The sequence below is a fragment of the Bicyclus anynana genome, chromosome Z (assembly GCF_947172395.1).
Source record: "Bicyclus anynana chromosome Z, ilBicAnyn1.1, whole genome shotgun sequence".
Taxonomy (NCBI): domain Eukaryota; kingdom Metazoa; phylum Arthropoda; class Insecta; order Lepidoptera; family Nymphalidae; genus Bicyclus; species Bicyclus anynana.
The window spans coordinates 18,487,897-18,500,399 of record NC_069110.1 but is presented as its reverse complement, the minus strand read 5'-3'; the positions used below and the strand labels follow the sequence as shown (position 1 = coordinate 18,500,399).

Genomic DNA, 12,503 nt, shown 5'->3' with positions numbered 1-12,503 from the left:
GAACAAAATTCATTTTGCGACGCCGTGTGGCATGAACTGGACGTTTGTATGAAACCGAATGCAGCAGAAATGACGCGCTTAAGTAAGATTACAGCTTCCCTTTAGATTTTGTCTTACCTTATACTGGATTGCGTTCCATGAACGTGAGGCACACAGACATCGGCACGACTGCACCGGATTCATCCGTTAGCTTCATTGCTTCTAAGTAAGATTCCTTCCCTTTGGATTTTGTCTTACCTTATACTGATTACGTTCCATCAACACTCGAGCCATTTCCACGCGGGTGAACTTGCGTCGCTGCGCCATCGGCACGTCAGCCTCGTCCTCTTCGGCCGCGGCGCCCGCGCCCGCACTCAGCGCGTCCCTCAGCTGCCGCAGCTCCTCCTCCAACTGCGACACTCGCTCGCGAAGCTTCTCCCGCGCGGCGCTGAGAGCTGTGACCTCTTCGCGCAGTATCTCTTGCTCGCCGGTCAACTCGTCGACTTTAACTATAAGATCGTCCTTCACCACATTCAAGGCGTTTCTGCAACAACACCTCAAACTCAACCTTGTACCACGGGTGCAATTCGTCGGATCTAGCGCAACAAAGTTGTAAGTTATTTTTTTCTGGTATAAAGTACTCAGTAAAATAACGATCTGTGTGCCTAGTGGGAGTTTCCAATATTTTCATACTGTTACTATCACGTTGACGTAAACGCAAATTTATGTGGAATTGAAACGGTTGTGCAGTAGTACCACTAGATGGCGCTGTTTCAATTCCTTAGAAATTCGCGTTTACGTTACGTGACAGTAACAGTATCAAACTGCCACTAGGCCCTCTGTTCTACTTATGTGAATACTTATTGTTAGTAAAATAGTATAATGACTAATAAGTAGTAATTTAACTTTTTTTTATTACTATTAACAAGTTGGCCCTTGACTACAATCTCGCCTGGTGATAATCTCGCCTGATGATGCAGTCTAAGATGGAAGCGGGCTAACTTGTAAGTAGGAGGATGAAAGTCCACACCCCTTTCGGTTGGCGATACGTCTTTGCCGGTAGGGTGGTAATTAACCACGGCCGAAGCCTTTCACCAGCCAGACCTGAATAACTAGGAAAATCTCAACCGGGGATCGAACCCAGGCCCTCCGTTTTATAAATACATCACGCATTCCACTACGCCACGGAGGCCGTCAATCTAAACCTATTATTTAAAATTATTGTATTGTTATTTATATAGCTCTTTTCTTACTGTTGCTTAATAGTTATACAACTTAAAGCCACAATGTCCTACAAATTTCGTGGTACATTATCTCGTTGTAACGCTCAGAAATTTTCGTCACCTGGTGACCCTACCAGTATCGAGTTTTTGTAATAGTAGCTACCAGTATCGAGAATTTTCGTAAATACAAAAATTGAGCGTCACATCAAGATTAAGCTGCTCACGAAAAATTAACTTGATAGTTATCAGTTGTAAAAATGTTTTACAAATAAAGTTACATTTGTAAAAAAAAAATGGATTTAATATGTGTACTACCAGAAAAATTAAGAACTTCCCATACAAACTTTCAACCGCTATTGATTTTATTTTCGCAACAAAAAGTATCCTATACCCTTTTTCGTATTATTGTTTCAAATCGTGCTCAGTTTCATTTAAGTTGATTCAGTAGTTTCAGCGTGCCGGACAACAAACATACGGACAGACAGACACAAAAAATTAAAAAAATATATATTTTTGGCTTCAGTAGTATAAAGAGCTTACAGTTATATGAAAAGTATAAATTAACAAAGATAAAAACTTACTTGGTAGCTAAAAGTTCAGTGTTTTCCAGAATAAGGTTTTCTACCTCTTTACCCATACCTTTAAACAAAGATAGATAGCATTTTAGATATAATATGTTATATTCCAAGAAATTTTGGATAAGTGAAAGGGTTCCTAAATATACTCAGAGGCACAATTATCCGCGCTTATATAGTCGCGTCATATTAAAGAGGGCGGATAATTGTGTCTCTGATTATAGATGAAAACAATTTAAGTTTTCATCTATTTATGTTACAATACCTAGTTTAATTAGGTTGAAGTAATATTGTAAAAAATAAACATAATATTCAATATAAGCTGAAAGAAGCTTTGTTAACAAAAATAGTTCTGGTTTTGTTTTATGAACCAATGAATGAATAATAAAAAGCCACATACATCAAAATGTAGATGATATTTTAGAAGAGTCGTAAAGTTATATTAACTTTAACACACCGATAGGAAAATAAGTGAATTATCAGCATAGGTGTTAAGCAAAACTAAATTTTATTAAAAACAAACAAAATATAATGTACTCACCAAAATAGTTATCATTAACTGCAATGCGTTGGATGCAACATATGGTTAGAACGCATGAAAATAGAAATTAGTTATTAAATAGTTGATAAACAAGAGATAATGTACATATTTTTAATCAATGTCTGATAACAGCAAACTATGATATATGCAAAATCTTGAGATAAACATTAAGCAATATGGTAAGGTCATATATATCAAGACTATACTTGTTGTCTTAATTTGTCAATTGAAAATTAAGTCACTTTTCGAAAGTACCAAAATCGAACATTTACACAAATATTATTTGATAAATTAAAAAAAACATTGTTGTAAATATGTACGAGTATACTAATCTACACTATTAAAATTATAATGAAGAAAGATTTGTATTTTTGTATTTAAAGAATAAACTCAAAAACTAGTAGACCGATAAAAAAAAATATTTCACCATTAGAAAGCATCATTATGAGGAAGTAACATATTTTATAAATTTTTTTAGTTATATGTGATCAAATTACATTTATGCAAATAATACAAAAATGACTAAATGAAATGATTTTAAAACTTACGAGAAAATGCACAAAAAGCTTGGGCATAAACAAACTTATATACATATATAGTGTTTTTTCTCCATGATCTGTCCAATCAAAGCATAATATCATTGAATTCATGAAGAAACCAAGTAGCAAATATATAACTCACCCGAAGATGCGTATTCTCCAGGATGCACCCAGCTTCCTGAAAAAAAAATAACAATTAAAAATACGCGATTTAAACGCGTCAATAGATTAACGGCTTAGTCAAATTAAAGCCTCAATAGCTCAACGGTAAGAGCGGACGGACTCATCACCGAGAGGTGGTGGTTCGATCCCCAACCCGTTGATCTATTGTCGTACCCACTTGCACGGCACATGTGCATTTTACTTTACATTACGACATGTGTGTAATGAGATACATTCATCATTATCAACAAATATTCGGCTAACTGCTGAGCTCGAGTCTCCTCTTAGAATAAGAGGGGTTAGACTAATAGTGTACTACACTGGCAGACTTCAAACACGTAGAGAATTAAGATAATTCTCAGCCATGCAGGTTTTCTCACTATGTTTTTAAAAATGCACATTAGATAAATTGAAAAGTTAGAGTTGCATACCCTGGATCGGAGTCAAACCTACGCACGGAGGCAGGGGTCATATTCGCTGGGCTATCACGGCCTAGATTTGTAGTGGACCGTTAAAATAGGCTGACAATGATGAAGATTACCTGTGAAATCGGCCCCATCGTCGCCTTCGGCCATGTTCGCCTCGGTATCGTGGAAAGCCAGCTCCTGATACAGGGTGTTGCCGCTGCGTTTCTCGCTCTTCGTCTGAGACTTGCCCGTGGTCGAAGCACTCTTTGGAGGCGCCACTGGTGACGTTGCCTGCAATTTAAACAAAACTCCCATTTTCATCTCTCGAAGGCGCGGGTTTTTTTTAATTTTTTTTAGAATAACTAACAGACGCCCGCGACTTCGTCTGCGTGGAATTCAGTTTTTCACAAATCCCGCGGGAAACATGGATTTTTCCGGAATGAAAAAAAGACCTATGTGTTGATCCAGAGTAAGATTTATAATCATTCCAAATTTCAGCCTAATTTCTTCAGTAGTAGTGGCGTTAAAGAGTAACAAACATCCAAACAAACATTCAAACTAACATCCATGCAAACTATCGCGTTTATAGTATTAGTAGGAAGTAGGATATTTCCTATATCTATTTAAATAAATACGATGTTCTTTGTATTTTCCGAGTTGGCGGAAGCGCGTAAATTGTTTTTAATTTAGGTAAATCCAATCAAATTAGGCAAGTCAAATGTAAGCGACCTTCATAGTAGACTTTACAAGCTAAGAAAACCACTTGCGTTCAAATTTAGAAAAAAAAACAATTTGACATAAAATTGACAGTGCCAAATATCGTAACAAAATGTAATGTCATTAAACATCTACAAAAGGGAAAATAATGAAATACTTTTTCAATATCGCGGTGTTTCTGATCACTGTATCCAATAGTTACAGCCTTAAATGTTACCAGTGTTCTACGATGAACAGCCCAAACTGTTTATCACACAACTTGAAAAGTGATTATTTGAAGGAATGCAACAGCAGCAAAGGTGTACTACCGGTGTGCCGTTTACTGTCTCAAGAGCAGTTCTTCACTCAGAACAGAGAGATGACAATCGTAAGGGAGTGCGCATACGTGTACAGTCGTCCACTAAAGTGCTCGCAATCTAAATTCAGTGCGATACACTATTCAGAGTGTTGTGAATGTGATAAAGACGGATGTAATATAGCGAATTATAGGAAAAGGAGATTGTTTATTTGTATTATATTTTTGTTGTTTCTTATTAAGTAGTGAGTTACATATATAAACAATATGTACTTAAAATGAAAATAATGTAATAATAATATAGAGAATAATATGCAATCTAAACGTGGAATCCTTTGTTTTCGTTTTATAATGAATGACGCCGCGCAGTTTCCATGTGATTCCCGTTTCCGTAGGAATACAGGGATAATATATAACCTATAGACTTCCTCGATAAATGGGCTAACACTAAAGAAATTTCACTAAAATCAGGACAGTTCCTGAGATTAGCGCGTTCAACCAAACATACAAAGAAACAAACTCTTCAGCTTTATAATATTAGTATAGGTATTATGCGTATCAGGACGCTCGACAGAACTTAAACCTGCTGCCGTATGCGTGAGAGAAAGGGAAGCCAGACAGAGTGGCTCCGTAACGCGTTACGTTACTTACTTACACTTCAAAAACTCTTTTTTCTTTTCCGCTCCTTGAAGTATTATCATTGTGTTTCGACACTGTGACTAATGTGTCGTTTACGATTACAGAATCTAGTGTTAGTATCGCATCCTTAATAAAATATGATAGCTAGCTTTGATCAAAATTGTTTGGCTGTGTTTACTCAATCAAACTGAAACGGATTTGTCAGAAATTCGGCAAATACATATCGTTCATATCCTTATATTCCTATTTGTCTGTTCGCTGAATTTTGTAAATTTGATAATAAAATATTATCAACTAACGGCTCCACCGACTTCATTAAGTGAAATTTAGTTTTCTCGAATACCACGGGAGCCATGTATTTTTTCGAGATAAAAACTGGCCCAAATATGCTCCACGACCCCTTCTATCTTCCAGTGTAAGTTCCATTAAAATCGGTTCAGCCGTTCGAAAGATTAGTCCGGACAAACACACAGACAAAAATTGAAAAAAAAAGATATTTTGAAATCATACAGACACACTTGATTACGCACCACGTGGATTAAGTCACGGCTAGTTAAAGTTATACTCGTATTCTAAATCTACAAAGGAAATATCTCAAACTGTATATTAGAAACATTTTATTAATTAAAGTACAGTCACCAGTCAGATTGAATTGCCCTGACCCAAAACTCGAATCCGTGACCTCACGATCTGTAGCCACTAGTCAGCCACTAGACCAACAAAGCAGATATACAATTGAATAATTTTTCCATATTTATATTTTAATTTTAGTCCATATTAAGTGAGACCATCATTATCAGCCTATAAAACATTGCCCTCCTTCTGAAGCAGTCGGGTAATAAAATGGAGCACGACAGGGTTTGTAGACTAGTCTCCCTTCCAGTAAGAGAAAAGATTTGGAGGTACTAACTTTTTCTTCAATCTTTATTTTTAAGCCATATCATAATGATAAAAATTTGAAGGTTAGCTAAATAGGGCTTGGTGGAGAGGTAGCTTAGAACCAGGAGACGGACATAGGATATTTAAGGTAGGGTACGGGTAGGGTAGGATAGAGGTAGGATAGGGTAGGGGTACGATAGAAGTAGGACTAGGGTGGTAGAGTAGTAGGATAGGTTATGAGTAGGGTAGGGGTAGGGTTTCACGCGGATTACGTCGCGGGCGTCCGCTAGTATTAGTGTCGTTATCAACCCATATTTTACACAACTGAGAGGGCTTAGGCCAATAGTCCACCACGTTACAACACATAGAACATGTTTAGAACATTCGTTAACATAATGTTGTCCAACATGTTGGCCCAATGCGGATTGGCAGACACAGGAGTCTCGTGCTCAACAGTGAGCTGAATATGGGTTGCTAATGATGAACGATAATGAACGGCTTTACATGCTTCCCGAGGGTTAAGCACATTAAGTTTCCTAAGTCTCGGGGTTTTAATTTGTTAAAGAATTAAGTTATCCTACGTATATGTCCATCGCGGATTCATGTAGATCTATAAAAGACAAATACTACAGTGTATTATTTTGTTACATCTTCAAGGGATAAGACAGCGTTTTTGATGACAGCTCAACTCAGATGATAGTTTGTTCTATACCATGTATAGATAACAATGTATATAACTAATTCACTATAATGTCCTATCACACGATGATTCCATACATGATAACCTTATCACAGGACATTATCAATTAAAATTACCTGTTTACCATGTACTTACATGTTTTCTATGTATGTAGATTCGACAGGACAATGTGACTTCGATTTGTCCACTTTGGGACGGAATTTTAACCATACTCATCATTCAACATTATCAACCCATATTTAGCTCACTGCTGAGCTTGAGTCTCCTCTCCTCAGATTAAGAAGGGTTAGGGCTTAGTGTAGTTACGTGCATTTTAAGAAATTTAAATATCACGTGTCTCAAACGGTGAAGGAGAAACATCGTGAGGAAACCTGTATACCAGAGAATTTTCTTATTTCTCTGCGTGGGTGAAGTCTGCCAATCCGCATTGGGTCAGCGTGGTAGACTATTGGCTTAACCCCTCACATTCTGAGAAAAGACTCGTGCTCAGCATTGAGCTGATTATGGTATCTGGCTACTGCAGACTTCCAATCTATTAACTTTGTTCAAATGTGTTGTTACTTGTGTGATTTGCTTAAAATTAATTTAAAAATTTAAATACGTTTTATAAATAATACAATGCTCTTACCTGGCTTTGCTGAGTGATGGGATCAGTTTGATGAGCCCTCTCTACAGTTCTTACTGCAGCTAGTTCAGACCCTACAAAAAATAATGTAACATTAATATTTAAAAAATAAATACTCCAACAATCATATGGAGTCTATACTAATATTATAAATTATAAACAAGTAAACTTTGTGGTATTATGGGGTAATCTACTGAACCAATTTTGAAATTCTTTTATCACTAGAATGTCACATTACTCGTGAGCATCATATGCTATATTTTATAGTATTCTCATGGTAACTACGCGAGTAAAACTGCGAATCGTTGGCTAGTATATAAATGCGATAGTGAATTCGTTTATGTTATGAATTCATAATGGAAAGGAAATGGAGAAAACTTCCAGGAATTAAACACTCTAAAGCGATGGTAAATTCCTTCAAAAAAAAGGCTGCTTCAGAATTACTAACGCCAATTCATTTATTTCAAATAGGCTTAGTTTACAAGCATCTTTGAAATGTCAGGTTATGTCATGAGATGGTGATAAGTAAAATCGAAACTTAAAATTAAAGTTACGGGGGTTTCAACGCGCATCCGTGCGAGAAGAGCCCACTACAACTCTTCTCATGTTGTTCAATGTTTGTGGCCTTCTTTGATTATGACTATTTTACAGTACCTATTCTTTAAAACCAAGTAAGTCATAGAAAGCATTTCATTTCGAAACTTTTTTACTGTTTATATAATCACTAACACCAGAGTTTTAACATGCACTATAGTTTCATGTGGCAGTTTATTATAAAAACATATGCAATTACCCTTGAAAGAATTACATGAAATCTCGAAAATCACTTGATGTACAAAGATGAAATTTGGCAGGGAGGTAGTTTACAGTTAGTAGACGTCCGCTAAGAACGGATTTTGCAAGAGGGCCGGATTATAGAATAATAATAAGATAGGTAATGGTCATAGTTACAATGCGCCCTCTTGATGCAGAGCCGGTACTTATAGAAAAACAGGGATACTTACCGATGGGAGGTGAGGGCGGTGATGAGGAGAGGCTAACAGGACTGCCCGGGATGCTTTCAGTTTGTTCCACCGCATGCACGGAGCCTTCCAGCGACGCGAAGCCGAATGAGATAGGCCCTGGACACATACATATGAAATTACTAGAACCTCTTTGTTTAACCCGCATAGTTCCCACACTCGAAGGAATACCAGTGGGGATGAAATATACTTGTATCTTACACGCTGATAATGTAGGATTCTATTAGTGAAAGAATTATTAATATTGATCCATTAGTTTTTGAGTTTATTCAATACAATTTTTTCATATTCTCCACCAGTCCAGCTAGTGGGGGTTCGACCAACACTATGCTTTCTGAAGCAGGGTTGCCATTCTAGCACTTTGGGACCCCAATGTCTATTGGCTCCTCAATCTATGTGTATCCAATGCCACTTCAGCGTTGAGACTCTCTGTGCTACGTCAGTGACTTTGGTTCTTCTGCGGATCTCCTCATTCATGATTCAATCTCACAGAAACTATCATAGCTTGCTACATCACTCGCTGACTGACTTTGATCCTTCTTATGAGGGCCACAGTCAGTTTTACTCCAAAATTTGTCTAGTTCCGGTGGACCTTAATACCAACTGCAGCAGAGCAGTTGTAACAAACTTGTAGTTGGTAAGTAGGTGTTGTCATTAAAGTTCCAATTTTAACTTGTAATAGGCGAATACTTCTTCAACAAGTATAAAATAGTAGAATCACACCCCTGTTTATTTTTAATGATACAAATGGTGATTGAAAAAGATAGCAATATTTCCAGTTGCATATAGAAATAAACAATTTTTTTTTTAAATAATATTTGCCATATCCTTTTAAATATGACCAATATTCCCATTCTCCTCCAATAAGTCGGGTAAGACTGTGTTAGGAGTGGGTACGACAATAGGCTAACGGGGCGAGGATCGAACCACTACCCCTCGGTGATGAGTCCGACCACTCCTACCGTTGAGCTATTGAGGCTATGAGGAAATGGCAGCCAATAGGGCTGACGTACATCCATTTCTCTTCACGAGTTACATTATTTGGTCAAATGTTAAGCCCACAGGAGGGGGAGAAAGAAGCAAAGTCTGGCTAGGTAGGTTGCTGATAGTGTTCATCACAAAGAACAGTTTTTTTTTACTTACCACTGGAGCGGCCTACAGGATTCAAACCCAACCTGCCCCTTACTTCACTACGGTCACTTGCAGTACTCAGAAGTAGTTTGGTGCGTTCCATATAGTCCATGTGAGTTTTGAACAGCTCAGTGTATCTCTCATGAAGTTTTGAATATTCCTGTGGGTATATATGAGTAAGTTAAAGTATAATTCTCTAAGTTAAAGTATAATTAATAAAAACAATGTAATTACTAGTCTTTGATATTTGTGGACAAAACATACATACACAAATTTGAGACACATAAAAGACACATAGACAATGAAAACTGTCAACAAATAATAAATAGAACCTACCTTTTTAAGCTCATTCTCCCTTTCCTCAAGGCGACTGGCGTGGTCCAAAGAGTTCTTGTGCTTCAGTTCTAACATTCGGACAATGCTGTCGAGAGCTTCAAGACGTCCCGTTAGGTCTTTTCGTTCCCCTTCATAATGATCTTCTGACTCCAACAACTGTAACAAAATAATTTTTATTTTCTACTAGCAAACAACCATTGCCCGCATGATATTCAGTTTTTCACAAATGCTGTAAAGTACCCTATATAATGGAGTCAAAGAATACATAAAACAAGCATATGCTGAAAGTCCTCAGACACAACTCCGATTTTGATTTTTTTTTTAAATGAATTGAAAATTCTATTAAAATCGGTTTAGACATTTCAAAGATTAGTACAAATGGACAAAAATTATAATAAAGCTTGTTTGTGTTTTGATTTTGTGTAAATAACTTAGTAAAACAGTTATTTTCAAATCACAGATCAATTAAATTTTATTTATGTGTATTGTATATTGTTTAAAACTACAATATTAATTTTTCGATCATCTAATTGGAATTAACTACACTAGTAAATGCCAATTAGTGTTGTTCTTAATATGCTCCAAATAAGTGGAGCATATTAAACTCCAAGGTTGTAAAATTAAATTAGCCTGGACAAACAGATAGACAGACAGACAAAAACTTCAAATAAAAAAGGTTGTTTGTGTTTTGATATTGTGTAAATAGCTATAAGGCTCTTGAGAAAACAGTTTTCCAGAAATTATATACAGACACTTCAAATTTATTTATATAGTATTGATAGTGGAATAGACTATAATAGATTCTGTCTATAAACAAAACAGGTTTGAATGTCAACATTTCTGATGTATATATCTACCTTGAGATTTATATAACACAATGGATCGCACATTGTCTAAATCTGTTCATTATCCTTGGCAGCTCACAGTTCAATTACAAAATTAGAATGATTTACTGTCTTAGTTCACAACACATGTTTTAATTTAGGTACACTTAACACTCTCATTATTTGTATGACACTATCTTTCTGTTATTATATTTATGAGTTTTAAACACTAAATACTAAGTAATTTAAGACTTTGTGACCTTAAAAAAAAATGTTGTTTTTGTTAGTTATACACAAATATCACACTACCTTTACCACTAAGAATATTATACACAATGTAAATGTTCTAATACATTCTAAAGTAATTTAATGGATAGATATCAATATTAACTTTTAAATGCAGTATTGCTTAGTGCTTGTCTTTTACAAATAAAGTTAACACAACAAAGGTAAACACTCTCAGAACAAAACAGAACGTTCACTGACTCACAAAAATTCTAAAACTAGGATAACCTTGTTTAACAAAGGAAACTCAATCAAGGTCCTCTGCATGCATGCAAAAAGTAATTATATTTAGCAACTCGCCTTTTGCTCGGAATGCTTCCTCGCCGCCTTCTCTCTCTCGTACTGCGTCACCAGTTGCTCGTTGTCCTCGCGCAACAGCTCGAGCTCCACTTCGTGCTCTTGGTTGGTCTGGTACGCGGAGTCCAGGCACTCGAGCACGTTGACCAGTAGCGGCATCAGGGTCTTCACCACGTCCTCGTCGTAGCGTGCTATCATCCTCTCGAACTCCTGGTATATACTGCCAGCCAACGACTGTACCTTCTCCGACATCACTACATGGCTATCTTCGTGGGTCCCGTATATGGTCTCCGCCGTAGCGTACCCACTACTCGAATTGTCGTCGAAATTCATCATTGAGTCGTTTTAAATAACTCGCGGATATAAATTTTAATGAACTAATGAATTTTACGCGAAAACATGATCTATGGTTTTGTGTACAATATTGTACGATGACGCGATGGATTATTTCAGTTTTAATTAATCCTTAGTGCGGGCATTACAATTATTATATAGAGTATTTTGTATAAGCAAATTTATAAATAGGTAGAAGAAGATAGGGAAGAAAAAACTGTACGATCACACCATTTGTTTGATTGACGTATTTTTGATGTTCTCAGCTGAAGGAAAAAAGTGAGTTCGATAGTTCGATTAACGATTGACGTTTCTAATCTATTCTAATCTATGCACTTTGAACCACTTCCGGGCATAGAGTATTTTTACAACCTCAGACGAACTAGGCTCGCTAGAACTTATTAATTATCGGCTAAGGGAAGGACATAGAGAAATTAGAAATGGAGATGCATCGCACACAAACTTTTCAACATTAGTAGATTGTTAACCGAGGGTGGAAATAATCAATTTCCGAGGTATTTAGACGCACAAGCGTAGCTAGGGAGGCTATAGTCAAAGTAGGAATTGATTCTTTTACCCGTGTTAAGCACTCTACTTTTCATTACTTTTTACGGGTTTATTGATAATATAAAATATATTAGTGACAAAATTACTTTATCCCCTAGATGCTGAAATGCTTGTTTAGCCCCGCTGTGGAGTGGTAATATGACAGTGTTTTTGAGCAAGAGTAGTGAAAATTATTTTTCTGTAAAAAGTCTGACCGTGATAATTTAGAGAGTGAGATGTATGTTCCTTGATGAGATGTTTCACTTAAGCCAGGCGTCCCGTGACGGCTCACGTTTTTTTTATTTCACTAGGAATTAAACTACATAATGTTTATATTTTATTATGACTCTATTGTAGAATATTAAGCGATAAATTTCGAGCAAGCATCTCACAAATAATCTATGTTATCGTAAGACCATATTTCAAAAATTAAAGCGACAACATAGGG

General features: G+C 36.5%; 1 protein-coding gene across 5 annotated transcripts in view; it reads right to left on the bottom strand.

The window, feature by feature from the left end:
• LOC112045740 (JNK-interacting protein 3) overlaps window positions 1-11,876 on the bottom strand; it is a 48,281-nt gene extending 36,405 nt beyond the window's left edge. For 2 of the 5 annotated variants that reach the window (XM_052890846.1, XM_052890847.1), the window contains exons 1-10: window positions 11,180-11,876; window positions 9,771-9,926; window positions 9,447-9,594; window positions 8,286-8,402; window positions 7,285-7,355; window positions 3,561-3,717; window positions 3,000-3,035; window positions 2,319-2,336; window positions 1,784-1,841; window positions 238-523 (exon numbers count right to left, since the gene is read on the bottom strand). In XM_052890846.1, coding sequence (XP_052746806.1) covers window positions 238-523; window positions 1,784-1,841; window positions 2,319-2,336; window positions 3,000-3,035; window positions 3,561-3,717; window positions 7,285-7,355; window positions 8,286-8,402; window positions 9,447-9,594; window positions 9,771-9,926; window positions 11,180-11,512 — 1,380 coding nt within the window. In that variant the 5' untranslated portion in view covers window positions 11,513-11,876. The remainder of the gene's footprint in view (window positions 1-237; window positions 524-1,783; window positions 1,842-2,318; window positions 2,337-2,999; window positions 3,036-3,560; window positions 3,718-7,284; window positions 7,356-8,285; window positions 8,403-9,446; window positions 9,595-9,770; window positions 9,927-11,179) is intronic. The other 3 variants (XM_052890843.1, XM_052890844.1, XM_052890845.1) reach the window with 2 other exon arrangements.
• Window positions 11,877-12,503: the final 627 nt, after the last annotated feature.